Raw genomic sequence first — 16,569 nt, 5'->3', positions numbered from 1 at the left:
GGAAATTCAGGGTAGCAAAATGCTGGCCTTTGTGAGCACTCCACCTCCACAATTGTGTCACACAGGTATATTGCAAAGCCTTCCCTCCAACCCCCGTTTTAAGTCAGCAGAAGGAGAACAAAACCCTGATCTAAACATCGTGCAACTCTGGTATGATGCTCTCAAAATACTTGATAGACAGGTGCAGAAATACAAGGGTATTGTTGAGCTGAAATGAAAAGGCTTTTACTAAACCAGAGATGCCAGTAAAAAGCAAGGAAATGCAGAAAATAAATTAGATCTTTTAACTGTTTGTGCAAATCTTTTCCTTCTTCTCAGAGTTAGCCCTACTAATTCTTTGCCTTGCCATTCAGTAGAGCTTTTAAGTTGCTTGTGTTTTGCTGTAACTTCCATGTTTTCTACAGTTCGTGAAACATCCTTCAAACCTGCAAAGTACCTTATGTTTCCTCATTTGTTCTGTCCTTTGCTGTTTTGCCAATTGTTTGGACTACACTCTCCTGTTCCCACACATGCTGCTTTATTTATCATTAGGTTTTATTTTTATAATTGTTGCAGAGTGAAGTCTAGATCTGCTTTACTTCAGAGGAATAAGGGCTACAGCTGATGCTTACACTTTTTTTAATGAGTATGGATAAAACCCCACCTTCTCATCTCATGACTTTCTGCTCAGATTCCTGGAAGTGTACGTATAACGACCTGAATATATGGGTGGAGATAATCCTCCTAAGGCTGGAAAGGCAAATGTAGGTTAATTCCCCTACAGCTAGATTTCAGCTTCCTGCTTCTCTTAATTCTCCCAAATTCCCTTTTTTTGGCAGGCATTGGAGGACCAGAGCCCCCTTTTCTGATCCTCATGAGTTGTTCGTAAGTGGAGATCTATCAATGAGAGTGATGAGTCTGCAAAGAATGAGGCTTGTGTGTAACCAAGGAGAGGCAGATGAATGCAAACCTGGCAGCTCAGGTCAGGAGGGCAAAAGGTTCTCCCTCCTGTCCACAAATGAAGAAATAAAGGGAATATCAAGCAAAAATAAAATGACCTCTTTGACATGGTGTGGTCACAGGATATGCTGTCGGCTTTTCAGGTGTGTCCAGATCGGGGAGGTGAACAAAATCAGAAAGCTCAGGGGGGTGAAAGCATAGAGTAACAGAAATATTTGAAAGCATGTCTTACAGTGAGAAATTCACAGATTATCTCTTATTTGGTACCTAAAGGGAAAGCTGGTCTTTAATCAAAGCTTCCAGAAGACAATCAAAGACAATCTTTAGTATAAAAGGCAATGAAAAGAGGATCCTGTGACTGAATGCTGAAACTAGAATATTTGTTCTGAAAATATGGCACACATTTCCAACAGTGAGGGTTAGTTACTCCATAGAGAAAGTTATCAGCTGCAGTATGGATTTGATTTTAATTATCTCTTAAATTGAATATTCTCCCCCGTGTGTACAAGTAGCTAAAACATTTAGCAAGGTCCTGTGCTATACACAGGCAATAAATAAGGTGTTTTTCATCCCTAGGACAGCTTAGGTGAAGAGAACAGTGACAAAAATCTACAGCAGGGACTAAGGTCTGCTTGTAAACCTCCAGGCACCTTGCCAATGGAGAAAATAACAAACAAATCCATCAAATCCAAGGAAATCCCCATTTATGAAGAGGTCAAAGAAGCTCTTAACTTCTCTGCATCAGATCTGATGCTGTTTACGTAGGAAATATTCGTCTCTATTTGCACCTTTATCAGGCGCTTGTCAGCTGGTCAAGAGAAAGATGCAAGACTAGGAATGACTGTTATAGCTGTTAAGTGCACTAAGAGCCATTGGTAATTTTCTGTTACACTTCAGAGGACCGGTGAGAGACCAACAGTACCTTGTTCACAGCCAGCAGCAGTGTATTTTTACAGTTAGCACTGGGTGCTGGCCCGCAGCCAGGTGTAGTTATAGCTTCACTAAAAATTAAATAGTAACTGCTATATTCCTGCACTGCACTGTGAAAAAATCAAAGAGCTCAACTACTACTCCCCCATCTGTACTTGGAAAAGCAGACAGGCATTTCCAGCATACTAGAGCCATCAAAAGATCAGGGATCACCAGCCAGGGAACTATTTGTAATAGTCCACATTGCCCCTGTTAATCAAAAGTTTTAGCAGTGAACATGTCAGTTATCACGCGTGGAGATTAAGTGACCTAGTTACCACTCTCTAAAGTGCAGAGGTATAGGTGGCTTCCTCTAAAAATGATCCTTAGTCAGACCAAATGGGCTGGTGGTGCTCATGAAATTAGCAGGAGGGGGGTCAATATGTAGGTACCAAATCCCCTCCTAGAGCAACACTGAAGAACTTTTGGAAAAAGGCCTCAGCAGAACATTCCTGCCTAAAATCAAATCAGTGAGACAGGAAAAGGATATTCTCAAAAAGCTGATAGATTCCCAAAACAGTTTATGAGAAAACCCACCTGATGCCTCACACTGTTCCAACACAGTTACCACCCCTACCGTAAAAAACAGGTTTCCTCTTCAGTGGAAGGCTGGGGTTAGAGCTCTAACTTTGATAGTATTGGACTATAACTCTGTGGTGTTTAATGTCAGGCTAGCCAGAAAGCATTTTCTAACTCTGTTTTTTCCTTTCTCCCCTTACTACTTCACTGTGTCTGTCTTTCCTCCTTTCTGCACTAAAAGTGGCTGTTCCTCTGTCTCCAAGCTCCTCCTGCTCTTCTGCAGCAGACCAGCTCCTGTCTAACCATGAACATGCTCTGTAAGTGCTTTCTTTTATTACTGCAGCTCTACATGTGTGTTTACGTTTAGTGTTTATTGTAACACATTTTAAAGCCTCATTTGATGCATGGTTTAAGATTTGTGTAGAAGCAGAAACCACAGCTAAGTGGGATGTTTGACCCTTGGACACTGAGGATGGGCTCCTGGCTGCAGGATGCTGTGGACAACACGCAGCAGCAATGTTGCCTTCTGGTAATTTTTCTCACTCAAAGAACTGTCTTAAATAGTGCAGGGTCTCACCACTAAGCACTCCTTGGGGAGCACGCACTTCCCAATACCCACAAATCCTCCAATTATCCCAAGAGATTTGCGTCAGGCAGGAGGTTGTTCTCCTCTTTCCCTTCAATACTTTTGTTTATTCCTCATTAGGACACTCCTGTATTGAGGAGAGGCAGCAGATTTCAACAATTGCTTTAAGACAGAGTTCAAAGTGGAGAATGCAGTTTCTGTTTCTGCCATCTGTAACTTTCTGTAACCAGGTTCCCTGGATAGGACACAGCATATGTGGAGTCAGAGCTGTGATCAGGCTGCAATCTGCTCCCTGTATCAGTATTCAACTTGCTTTTGAAGTTCTGCACTGCAGAATTCCCAACCACTGACAGGGAACTGGCACCATCCCTTCAAAGGCTATAAGAAATAAAGCGCATTCCTCAGCGACAAGGGATTGTCAAAATGCCCTTCTGAAAGCAAACAGTGGAAGCTGCCTAAGCTGGTAATTTGAAGTAAGACTACAAGTGAAGTAGGGACCTCAGACACAGAGATGGCATCCCTGGCTAAACAGGAAAGGAACACTGAGCACTTCTCAGAGAGCAAGTTACTAGAAGCAAAGAAAAACTTCAGTAACTTGCAGCATCCCCCAGTCCCTGATCATCACTGACTCTTGAAGGATTAGGAGGCATCTCTAGGGTGTTTCAGAGCTCGTTGGACTATCCCTCAGATACACTTGCAGGTATAAAAGCACCCATGAAGCAGATCTTCTCAAAGGAGAGATGTTCTCACCCTTTGGAGTGTCCAGGTTTGGGGAACAGTCTCCCAGTAATGACTGCCAGGATCACGCCACAGCTTTTCACCCCCAGTGGACTCAGTTTCTGCCCCTCAGAAGCCACAACAAGCAGCTCTACTTTTCAGCAATATTCAGCTCTTTCCCAGCCGCCACTGCCATTTACAGCCATGGCAGAGAGAGCATCGTATCTCAGATGGGAGAGAGAAAGGACAAAGAGAAGTACTTGGAAGAGTTTAGGTACAAACCCCATAACTCCCAACCCACAGAGATATCCTCAGCTGAAATAACTGTCAGCAAGGACAAAACTAGCACAGTTATCACTCCTTCTCATAGCTATCTTTTATAATACTTTTCCCTTACCTTTTCAATGCTCTCCAGGATCACTGAGTACTAACAGAACTCCTTTAATCATCACACCCACTCCAGCACCCAGAAGCAGTACTCTCCCACCCTCCCTCTTTTATTACCTCCTTCCCACCAAGGCAATTGGTGCTAACGAGGCTTGTTAGGCTTCCCGCTAGCCTGGTCTTCTCCCTGCCCTGCTGTCCTCTCCCAGCTGTCTCTGGTAACCCTCTTCTGCGCATAAGCACCCTGCAGCTACATTTCAGCTATGAAAAAGACACTGCTCTGCAGCACTGAAGGACACTAAACAGGCATCTCAGTTCAAGGAGGGCTCCATTGCCTACAAGCTCTCTCACTGAGGGTTATAATTTTTCATCTTGTTCCTTTATCTAAGCCACTGCCTAGGACCGACTGCTGTCTTCTTCAACTAATTTTTGCATGTCTATTAATAAGAATGCACAGAGTGTGAGTGCAGTCTCAGGCCATCAGATGCTTTGACCATGTCTTGTCACCTTCTGGTAGGCATCAGGCTCCTATATGGGTAGAACAGAAGTTGTTCTGGCCCACAGAGCAGCAACAATGTGGTGGGGTGGAAGAAGCACCTCACAGTGCTCATTGGACTCCTTCCTGATGTTTTTTTGGAAGCGGGTGCAGAGAGCAGGTCATCTTGGTTCTTCTAAGTTGCTGATGTGTTACGTGATATTGCTGTTTAGGAGATGGCATGTACATGATCTTCCTTTTCTTAAGGAGAGGCATCAGCCGCAGGAGTTTAAAAGTCATCCTGCACCTTGTGTGTATTTAAATACTTGCCCGTCATGGAAAAAATGTGAACAGGAATCTATACCTGAAAGAAGTTACTAGTCTGGAGGTGGTGGGTCACTGTAGGATGGGAAGAAACAAGTTCAACTCTCTCTTGGAAAAAGGAGACCTGAAGGCTGATCTCCAAATCTCTTTCTGCTCACAAAGGTTCTGTCACCCATTCCCACCTGTCTGAGCTGACAAGATGGGGCCAGAAAGCTGAGACTCTCTCAGACTAGGAGGCTTGTGCAGCTTGTTACATGAGACAGGTTCATATCTCCCCTGGATTCTTGACATTTAGGTATCTAAGGGACTATATTGGGTGCTTAGATGGGGGTTGAGGATGGATTTCAAAGGTGTAAATTTCAGGTGTAGATTTCTAACGTGTTTCTTATTCCTTCAGTTCTGTGTGTCAGGTGTTTGTGAAATGTCCTCACATGAGTTTTTGTCTGCTTCTGGCAATCTGTCCAGTCTTTTCCCATCATGTGGCCACATACCCTTATCCCTACGCCAATGTTGCTTGGCATGTCAATCACTTAATTGTAATCCATCTTGGTTGCAGTTCCTCCAAAAAGCTTACCTGAAGAGAGCAAGCAAAAGGTGATCTACAGTCTCCAGCTCTGTGCTCTGGTACCTCTGCTTTACAGTGAAATAATTAGCTCTGTCTAGAAAAGCCCAAGCTAACTGTGTTGCTGCCAAATCCAGTGACCCCCTAATGCTTGAACATAACACCTCCCCACTTGCTCTGCTGGTCACAGAGAGGAAATTCTTGATTCTCCATCCTGTAGTCAATTGTATCGATGCTAAAGAGTTACGCTTTCCTGGTCAAAGTGGAAAACACCTCCCTAGAGGTCAGGACAACAGCAGAAGTAGCTCAATTTTGGAAAGCAACAAGAAGCAGGGACAAAAAAAATCAAAATGCCACTGGCACAAGCCAGTCTGCGCTTCTGTAAATCAGCACAGTTCTTTGCCTCTTACACTGCTCTGCCTAACTAGCAGCAACTGGGGACCTGACCCCACGGCTTGGCAGGTTCCTTTGCAGGATGGACTCCTGCTGTCCTGGTTGTGAGATGTTTAGAGCTGTATTTCACAATGTGACATCTCCTTATTTGTCGGAGTCTTTAAAGTCACCACTACTTTGATTAGAGTCTGCAAAAAAACCCCAATGTAGGCTGCCAAGGCAATCTCTGAAGCACATGATTCATTCGGAAGTGAATTTAGCTGTTCCAAGACATGGAATTGTGGTGAAATGAGAAGCCCTGGCAGGCTGCAATGATGGAGTTAGTTAAGCACAATACTTTGGTTGAGGCTGCCTTCTCTTTGAATGTGGATTGCTCCATTTCTATTGTTAAGGACGTGGGTAACTCTGCCTTTGTGTCACTGGTGAAAGATAATGAGAGGTTCACTTCATGAATCAGAACAGAGAGCTGGAGCATTGGGGCAGAATGAACCTGCTAAAAATATCTTGCTAGCACCTTTGGCTGGGAAGCTACACTTTATGGGGCCCTCAAATGGAACCCCACAGGGATGGTCAAATGGAGAGGTTTTCCAAGAGGTTCGTTAAGCCATTACTGAGCTTTGTTAATTGCCTACAGAGGCAGAGCAACACAAACACGATCCTACATTTCTAGTCCCTTAAACAATTCTTTACCAAGTTTTGACAGCATTTATTTTCTGAAATACTGAAGAAAGTAGAACCATAGCCCCCAAAAATTTACAGTCAAAAAGGATTGTGCTTCTGAACAATGATTTCATAAAGCAATACAGTATCTTGCTTAAATATATTCACTTCAAAGTAGATTCAAACTATTGCCAAGTCTTTAAAGTCAAATTGCCACTTAGAAAATCCACACTCAAACCTATGCAGATGTTTTCTCTGAGATAGTGTTGTCCTTTAGGGGCCTTGATTTTATACTGTGAGTAGAAAATGAAGTAGTTTATATTTCTATAAGATTAATGGGCTCCCTAAATGTTATTTTAGCCCTTGCACTGACCTCACTCTGAAAACCTGATTTACTGGTAATTCCTTCCTGAATTATTAGACTGAAGATAAAACAAATGTACGTGGTAGGGATGCTCTATGTAGGAGATTGTGCAGAGCTTAGGAAGGGCAAGAAGCTGCCACTAGTGGAATGCATGAGGAAGCATCGGGGTCTCCAGTCAGTCCCCAAGGCTGACATAGGACGTGTCTCAGATCTGTGCTGGAGCTGTCATGTCCATCCCAGCTGGCCAGAAAGGCAAAGGCAATACCCAGAAGGCTGTCCCAACCTTCAAGGACCTTTGCTTTCCTTCTCATGGCCATGGCACAGGCAGCTCTGTCAGAGCATGGCAGTAGTCTTCGGGCCAACTGCATGAGCCACTGTCACCCCCACAGTTTAGTTCAGCTCTGGGCCAATTTAACCTGGGCTAGAGACAGAACTGGGATGACAAACTGCTTCTTGTTCTGCTGCTTCTCTTTTTGTCCTTGCTTATGTCCCCATTGGTTTTGACACAGTTGTTATTGATGAGATAATGAGTGAGGCTGCAGGAAAGTTGTTTGAGGCCCTGTTGGGGTTTTTTTAAAAGCACTGAGAGGAAAGCTGTCAGTGCCTACTGTAGGAACACAGCTGATTCAAACACTTCAGACATCAGAATAAGTATTTTCAACTTGTAACACAAATCTTTTCCCACAATCATCTTGAGAGACTGCAGGTAGGACGCCACTACCAAGGAGAAGGAAAAGCCTTTTTGGCTTTCTTGCTGCTTTAACAATGCATTAGTGTGATAAGGATAATCCCTGGTAGGAATTATGGCTGCAGTCATACAACAGTTGTCTTGGAAAAATGTTTCAGCAACATAAATGAGGGGCCGACCTATTTTCCAAAACATCAATCTTTCCATTTTGAAGACGGCTCTCAAAGAGAAACTGGATATACCCAGCCTAGGACTGGCTTCCAGCTGGAGAAGGCAATAATAACGATCAGTGCTTCGTTGAGACTGTCATGCTGGGATTAATTGGAAAGTGGGTATCTGGCAATTTGCTCAGTAGGTGCAACACACGCATAGTGTCCTGTGAATGCCACGTGCTTGGTCTCCTGGAAAAACTAACATCTGTCGCCGTGCAGCGTTTACTAACCAGTCTGTGAGGGGTGGGCAATACGCTTCCACCGCAACACCTTGACTTTAATCAAAAGTGAAGGAAAGGAAATGTGCCAGTTTATGGGGGAAATCAGGAAAGAGAGGAAGGCTTTCCTTTTTTTTCCCTGTTAAAGCACAGGGCAGAAGAGGAAACTAGCATGTGTGTGCGTGTGTGTGTGCGCGCACATCTGTGCTTGTGTCACTTAATTCCACTTGCACCTCTGCCAACAGCCTCCTTAGTATTTGCAGGGAATAGCGTGCAGAGGACCAGTGCTTCCCCCAGCTGCCAACTGTAGCAACAGCAGTAGAAGACTATGTGACTGCATCTCCTTGTCCTTTCCTCCAGACAATAACAACAGGAACTTCAGGGGTGCTTTTCTTTAAGATAGCAGAAATTCCTCAATCAAAAAAATTCCTCTATTCTCTTTTATTTCAACTAATGATCCAGGACTTGCCCTGTATTTTAGCAGGATGCTTGAGCACGTAGAAGAGCAGGGCACAGGATGGGTCCTGCTGCAGAGCCGTGTCCTGGGGATGAGAGCCGCTGCACCGTGGTGCAGATGGCAGCGCCATTTTCAGAGCTATAAACAGTATCATTGTCATAGCTCTTTGAATGGTACTGCCATATGTACCGGAAAACCAGCATTTAAGCTTGTAAGGCTTTGGGCCAGCTGGATTTTCTCCCCATTTGGATGAAGCCGATTCCTGAAGTATGAATGAAAGCTTCATGTTGCTTGGGAGTAATTCCTACTCAGTACTTATTTTTGAATCTCCAAGGATCATCACGTTCTCATCAGTATCCTAACCAGCAAAAATGAAGTGTCCTGCATGTGAAGAGATTGCTGTTTCATCTAAACCTCTCTGCTTGTTCAAGAAGAAGCAGAAAGCTCATGGAAATTTTGATAGCAAACCAGTCAGGCTCTGCATGTTTTTCTTTAGCAAGTATTGTGGTTCTATGTACAGTATTTGACTGAGTGGATACGTTCGGGTGGGTGCAGAGAAAGCACTCAATCAGTCTTTAGGAGTCGCGTACCCCCCCGGTTGCTAGCGCAGCTCATCTTGTGTTCGCCTCCATTTGTATTCCTGAAGGAGTAACAGCCGTGTGCAGCAAAGTGAAAAAAAAAAAGTGAAAAGCGTGCCAGCAAAGGGTGCCTCAGGGCAAACTGATGAGCAGAGACAAGCCCAGGGGTGCAGTAGAGTCAGGGCCGTACTGCCCTGGGAGCTCAGGGACTGCAGTCTGCTCAGGGAAGTCCTCTGCTTTTGCTCGGCTTTGTCCTTGCTGCAAGAGTTTTGCTATAATGTTCAATTTTTTGCTGACCCAGCTTCTATTTGGCAAAGAAAAGGTGGAGTCCAGCAGCTCTGGTCTTTGTTGAAGGAAGAAACTACTATTGCTCTGTGCAGATATGCAGGCAGGTGGTAGGGAAGAAAATGCCCTGTTTGCCATGAGGCCACTGCCAATATTGAGAGGCTTTTCCATGAGCAATGATCCTGTGTTGCGTTTCTTCTGCTCTGACAGGAGTTTGCCGGGTTTCCAGGCTTCCCATGGCAGTCAGTCCCTCTAGAGATGGCTCAGACCGTAGCATCACACAGCTGGGGTTGCAGAGAGGGTCCAGTCACACGGAGTAAATGTTTATGGAACAACAGTGAGCCTGTAAACTCTCCTGGGCTGTGGCCAAACCTTTCAGCTGACAAATGCCAGATATCTGTATTTAATATTAGTCAAATTCCTACTTCAGAAGAGCCTATAGAGATCTGAGAGCCATGGAACCAGGCAATGTGTTTCTGATTCTGTGTATGTATTATCAGCGATAGACGATGATGACTGATGAGTCCAGACATTTGTGACAAACATGTAGTTTACTTGACTACTCACTTAGAGACATGTTCTAAGAACTAATTAATTCTTTCAGTTTCTGGATTAAACTACTCTGCAAAACATCCCATCAAACAGACAACATTATATGGTAGGTTAGTGTAATTAAATAAAGAGAGAACTGAACTCAAGAGATGCCCACAACACTTAATTATGATTAATTAAGCAACATGATTTACAGCTGGAGAAGATTAAACTGAGCAATTCAAAACTGCCTAAGCAAAGTAGCAGTGACAGGCTGAATTCATGAAATCACATACTGGAAGCATGTTCTTCAGTAACATAGCTTCGGTAGCCTCACCAAGTTTCTTGAATGTGTTTAGCCCCCGAAACATACCCACTTTTTTTTTTTTTTTTGGCCAAATACAGACATGCCTATTAACCAGCTTGGAATTAAGACCTTGGCAGCTGGAGCCTTGGTAGCACAGATAAAGCACTTCCAAAATATACACAGGATTTCCTTTACAAGCCCTCCCCAAAACAGCAGCTAGATTGGTGTGTTCTTAATTTCTCTGATCTTTTACTCTGATAGCAGCACAGTTTACCTGTGTAACAGAATGATCACACTCCAGGTACACCAGATCTGTTAAACGGCTGGAAGAAATTAGCATTTCTTAGTCTATTCAGAATGAAAGAATAATACCAGTAATCAGTGTCATCAGTTCTTACTTCAGGAAAGAAATCCTAAGTTGCCTTTCCCATAAAAAGAAAGCAAGAAGCTTACTTGTTCTGTGTCAAACGAAAAAAAAAAGATAAAAGAAAGGTAGAGTTTTTTTCTTAAGGACTGGGGAATTTCTGCTTAGAAACCCCCTTTTTATCTATGACAGTGTCATTCCTTTTGTGACTCAGCTGTGATGTTCTCTTGCTATACATGTGCTTAGGGCATACCCATTTCCCAGGCAGAAATCTGCAGCTATTCTTGGGTCTCCCGATACAGTTTTTTCCTCAACTTCTAGTTTTGCAAACCTAATGGCGATATGATAGATTATCTTAATAGACAGCCTCTCTTCATTGTTTAGTTCTCGTCCATGACAGCCCCATTTTTTAAAGAAGATAGTTCTTTTCTTAAGCCATGCATTTTCCTAAATACTGTGAGGTCTCAGTACCACCATGTCCTGGTTTTGTGTTCTCATGATATGTTCACAGCCCATTTGGGGATTCCCACAGAAGTTAAGTACCAGTATATTACCAAGTTTTGTAGCTGAAGCCATGTTTTTCAGACGGTTGTTAATCACTGTGAGATCTTCCTTAGTGCTTTTCAATCACTCAAAAGCTGTGAAGCTCAGCAAGAAAATACTCTTTGCACCAATACAGTCAGCTGAAATTACTTCCATGTCAGTAACTGAATTGCTTTTTGGATGGTATATGAAATGATGAGTCTATCTGGAGCCACCGCATCTTGTGGTCCTCTTTGAAAGTAATTTCCTGACCGCATTAGGAACACAGGGACAGTATAATTGCCATTTCCACTTGCTAAATACGGAATATTTTTCAGGTAACCTGTCCTAGACACCTCTGCAATGCTATTGGGGAAAACAGCGAGAGATTTGGCTGCAAGCAGCTCAATGTGGACATGATGATGTGTAAACGCATTCAATAGCAAATGCTCTGGTGATGAGCACCAGGTGATTACTAAGGTGTCCTGGGTACTAGTTGTTCCGTGGCTTCCAGAGGAAGCGAGAGAGCCAAGGTTGGCTGCTTTGTCATGGTGGTAGGGAAGCTGCCACCTTGGATCAGTGACCAGCATCCCAAGTCCTTCACATTCTCCTGTCTTTCCATGTTGATGAATTCTAAGAGAGAGTGAGCAGTGAGCTCCTGAGGCTCTTTTACGTGTCATTTTAGCCTTATTTTACAGTGATGTACTCAGCCAGTGTAGGGTAGGGTAGGGTAGGGTAGGGTAGGGTAGGACAGAATACTTTCCCTTCCAACTGAGCAGAAACTCAGCTGTCAGGGTCAAATCTAGCTTTGGAACAGTAACATTTAATCAGGAGCTCAGTGTTGATATTCTCAGAGGGTGCTTGGAAACATTTAATTTCATTGCTACCTACAGTTGAAATCACACTTGTCGAATGTGCTAATTAGCCAAGGGTGTGACAGATAATACTACTATTCTCAGGAACTAGTTTTAAGATAGCACAGTTCTGTGTGGGAAACAATGTCACAATTTAGACACCCAAAGGTAAACATTTGGGTTCACTCACTTATAAATAACAAGTGATTATAAGCACAAGCAAACTGCTTAGAAGCAGTATGTGAAAATCACATGCTTTGGCCAAATCAGAGATCTCTGCTCTACAATAAATCATTTCACTTTCAAAAAGAATTAGTACTGTCAGACCGCTCTAAGAAACAACAGGAGCGCAAGCAAATGACTTAGGATGTGATTTGATATAATAAAAACCAAATGTCTGCAAAATCCAGCAAATGCCTTATTATTTCTCTTATAAGCATCATGCAACTCATGCAGAGGTGTGATCTTTTGCTAAATTATTGGGCAAAGTATGTCTTAGATTGCCTCAATGTAGCACAAAGAATTGTAGGCACAAAATGGGGTTTATTGTTGGGTGATTGTTGTAGTTGAGCCAAAACTTAAGTCAGCTGCATTTGAAACCTGCTGGCTAAAATGCAATTTCCTGCTCCATTTGCTACGTGTATCATTGCTTTGCTTTTCCTCAAGAAGGGGAACAAACATAAATCTAAGCAACATTTATTCACCAAAGCAAAGGCTAAGGCAGAGATTTATAGACTGCTTTGTCTTCTCTGAAGCAGAAAATACAGAGGATCAAGAAAAACCAAGGAAAAAGATATCACAGCCTTCAGAAGTCTGAACGAACTTGCCTGTTTCTGCAGTTTAAATTTGAAGGCAATATACAAAGCAATAGATGGGTAAGAGCTGCTGGTTTTGTGAGCCTTGAAACAATATTCACGTTTGCAGGACTGAAAGAAATCAAGTAGCCTCATGTTGACAGCAGGTATATGCAAATGAAGTCTTTACCACGTATAGGTACAAATACAAACGGGCAAGTGTTATATTCCACCAGCTAATGCCAAGGCTCAGAAAAGCTGCACTACGGTGGGTTCAGTGGTCCATCTGGGTTACAGTACAGCATAGGACTGCAGCGCTGTGGACATCAGGTCCATAGGTTGAAGGGCTGAGGCCACCAGTGAGAGATCTATTATGTGAGAGGAGAAAGAAATCGCTTCTGTGTTCAGCCTTGCTTCAGAAAGATAGCTCTTCCTGAAGGAATCAACCTCCAAGGCAGCACGTGCTGATATTCTGACAGCGGTGGCAAACAGCGCAAAGAGGCATCATCTGATCTCTTAAAAAAACGTCCTTATCTGAATACTCCCAGCATGTTTTCATAGCTATGTATGACTGCCAGAGCAGCATTTTCCCTTTAAACAGCCTTTGGTCTGGGAATCCCTCGGGTGGCAGCAGCCTCCGTGATCCCATTAGTCACAGAGACTGGGCAGTGCTCAGCCGGGTAAGCGGGTGTCTTCAGGGAAAATGCTGCAAGGGTGAGGTCAAGGTCCCACCCTGTAAAGCCAACCTGACCAATGCGATCTCATTGGCCCAAGGCTGAATGACCTAAACCAGCATAAGCTGAGGAAAAACACAAATGTTTTTTTGCCTACTTTATATCTATTTTCAATCTTACATTTTGAACATTTTTTTTGTGTAAGATACTGATATTTCTTGTATTGGATAGACTATAAAGAAATTTCTTAAGTAAGCTAGCAGCAGTTCTCATGCAGAGACATTTCATTTGTGAATTGAAGGGAAATTTTGTACCTGATGCTTGCTAGGATGTAAACTCTTCTTCCCAGGCGCCTGCGCTTGGTTTCTTGTGCTTTCTGAGCTCCTTCTGCTGTGGAAAATGGTTGTACCCGTGCTAAGAAGTGATGAGACTGAAAAAACTGATCTTGCAGAACAGAATTTGCCAGTTATAAGAGCTGGTGACTTTGGGCTTATTTATCCCATCTGAAGCAAATCAGTCTCTCGATTCTGAATCTGTGTGATAGTTAAATGATACGACTATTGCCACAGCACAACTGACAAGTGTATTTATGATCTGTCTTGTCAGTTAGCATTTAGATTTAGGTACCATATACTGTTGTGGTTGTTCTCTGTCGTTTGCAGGTGTAACTATGATATCTGACCTGAATGCCAGTGAAAACATATATTCCACAGGCCCACTCCATCAAACTCCAGAGTTTCACAAATGATTAAAGGATTCAAACCTGGCTGAGTCAATCCAAAGACTCAATAATCATAAAATATTTTTGGATTGCTTTCTTCCAGGATTTCACTTTATGTCAAGTAGAACAAATTACTCGTTTCAGCTGAAGCTTAATTTCTCAACCTTGTATCCGCAAGAAAACTGAAAATTTAATTGTGTCAGCAGGAGAAGGAATATGACTTTATCTGTGATTATTATATCTTTCTCCTAGCTGACTGCAAGATATTTTGATTGCACTAGTTATCTTCTCCTATGACCAAAATCAATACTTTGATCAATACAGTTAAATGTCATGTTCCAATCTACAAAGAATTTGTGTAACAGAGGATCTCAGAGGTGACTGCCTAGGGCTATCCTGACTTTGTGAAACTCCTTAGTTTCTTGGATTCCTCCCATCCCCCCAAATATTAGAAATTGTTTGCAATCATGCTCTTTCCTCCTCAGATTCTTGCCTCTCCTGACACTTAGAGAAGCATCCTTGGACATCGGGTATTCAAATATTCATACTGAGTTTGACATTTTTCTTTTAGACATCTCAGAAGAGATGAGGTTCTGCTTCCTATGGTGTTCAAATAAGAAAATGTTTTCCTGAGGTCCTTCTTGCACACAGAAGTTCAAAGGGTCCCTGAACCTGGAGAGGAGCAGTAGCTGCATCACTCATGTGAGATTCTCACTAGCAGATGTCCAGGAACTACTCCCATTGAGATTGGAAAGGCTGAGGTCAGATAACAGCTATCATCACAGGATGTTTTGGGATATAGCTAACAGAAAATGGGGACTTAGCAACCTCTGAATCATACTGAAATGAAGAAGCCTCCTGTCCTCCCCAGCACACTCCTGAAGATGATTTAACCTCACTGCGAATTAGCTCTTGGCAGGGAAGGCAGATGAGCAAATGAAGCTTCCTGAAGAACAACAGGGGAATGAAAACACAGCCACCGAGCAGAGCAATATGTACTTATTGGCTCATTTTGGTATCAGTTTTAACCAAGGTAAAAATGAGGAGCAATTGTCTATGAAATTAATGTTTGCAAGTGGGGTGCAAGAGTAGGAGGACAGAGTAGGATGGGGGATCACAGAGGGTCTGCTGCTGCCCTGAGTGCCCTGAGCAAAGACACAGTGTAGAAAACCGAGGTTGTACAGAGGAGAGTATGGAGGTTTTACCCAAATTAAGCACCCACTTCCAATGTCACCATCTGTGGTATGACATTTAATCTTAATAAAATGCTTACAAAATAAGACTAGTTATGAGCCAAGCTCAAAAGTTTGCCATGCTAATGTTTTTCATAATATGACGTGTGAAGTTTTATGAATTCATACCCAGTGGGCGGTAAGAGGCAAGCGGTCTGAAATCAGCAATGTGCTAGTTAATGCATATCATAGCAATATTAATTGAAAAATGAGGAAGAAGGAGAGTGGAGTCCCAACTCCCATTCAGCACAACATGGTGAAACGTGGTGCTTGCTATCCAACCTGTCCTTCCCAGGTGCAGGGTGGATAACTGAAGACAGCTGCAGCTCCTCTAGCCAAAGAAATTTTACCTTAAGTTAGTGAGGTTTACTACAACTTAATCTAAAGCAAAGCAGATACTAGTTGAGAAGTCAAAGGCACAAAAAAGGATCTTTCTTGTTAATTTTGATCTTAATACTGTTTTTTGTTATTTAATTTTTGTGTCATTGGTCCATTACCAGAAAATATAATTTTCAGATCTTATGATCAGGTGCTTTAAGATATGGCCAGCATCCCAACACTACTTTCAGGATATCCAGAAGTTACCAAAACAAAACCATAGACACTGCATGGCCACGGGTGAGAACTGGTCCTGCCAAAGTCAGGAAAGGATGGTTTGTACCTTGGTGACCAGCAAACCAACAGGCAGGCTACAAAGTAGGAGGGAACATGCGTGAGCCCCAGATGCTCTGAGGGAGTTTGTGATAGTTTGCTATTCAGAAAGGAATTTAAAATAGTGACTAACATTAACAAAGTGGATATGGCAGACTTTTGTTATAAACCACATGATTTTTTAGAGACAGCCTTATTTTGACACCCCAAAGTCCTGCTATTCCACAAACAAAGTAGACGCATGAAATGATGAAGAATTTTTTTGCCGGAAGATTTCAATGAACTGCCCTGGACATTTCAGTGCAGAAATGCCTCCCTTTTCCCAGAGAGCTGCAATTCTAACACTGCGGCATGTGTTATTAGAAGCCTTACAAACAAAAGTCAGTTTTGCAGCTCATGGCTGTGGCTCTGCAGTACATTTGGAAACTGTGGTGTCTCCACTGCACAAGGAAAATGCTCCAAAAGGTTTTGCAACTATCTCATTCCCCAGCTTTGATGAATGGCTTGTATTTTTTCCCTAGTAGACAAATGATCTAATTATGCCAGTTGAAGATCTCCACTTATAAAGAAACATTCATTATCTTCCATT

The 16,569-nt window shown here is 42.8% G+C and overlaps 1 protein-coding gene across 8 annotated transcripts in view; it reads left to right on the top strand.

The window, feature by feature from the left end:
• The window catches only part of HTR4 (5-hydroxytryptamine receptor 4), a 127,732-nt gene that overhangs the window by 85,828 nt on the left and 25,335 nt on the right, over positions 1–16,569 (top strand). For 3 of the 8 annotated variants that reach the window (XR_008452177.1, XR_008452176.1, XM_054079291.1), the window contains exon 7: positions 2,669–2,744. The exons of the other annotated variants lie outside the window; for them this stretch is intronic. Coding sequence is in view for 1 of the 3 variants with exons in the window: in XM_054079291.1 (XP_053935266.1) it covers positions 2,669–2,729 (61 nt within the window). In the remaining 2 variants the exon portion in view is untranslated. The remainder of the gene's footprint in view (positions 1–2,668; positions 2,745–16,569) is intronic. 8 annotated transcript variants of the gene reach the window in all.

Source organism: Cuculus canorus, chromosome 14, assembly GCF_017976375.1.
Source record: "Cuculus canorus isolate bCucCan1 chromosome 14, bCucCan1.pri, whole genome shotgun sequence".
In the NCBI taxonomy this organism is placed as follows: Eukaryota; Metazoa; Chordata; class Aves; order Cuculiformes; family Cuculidae; genus Cuculus; species Cuculus canorus.
The sequence above is the reverse complement of the archived record's forward strand: the minus strand, read 5'-3'. Positions and strand labels throughout refer to the sequence as shown.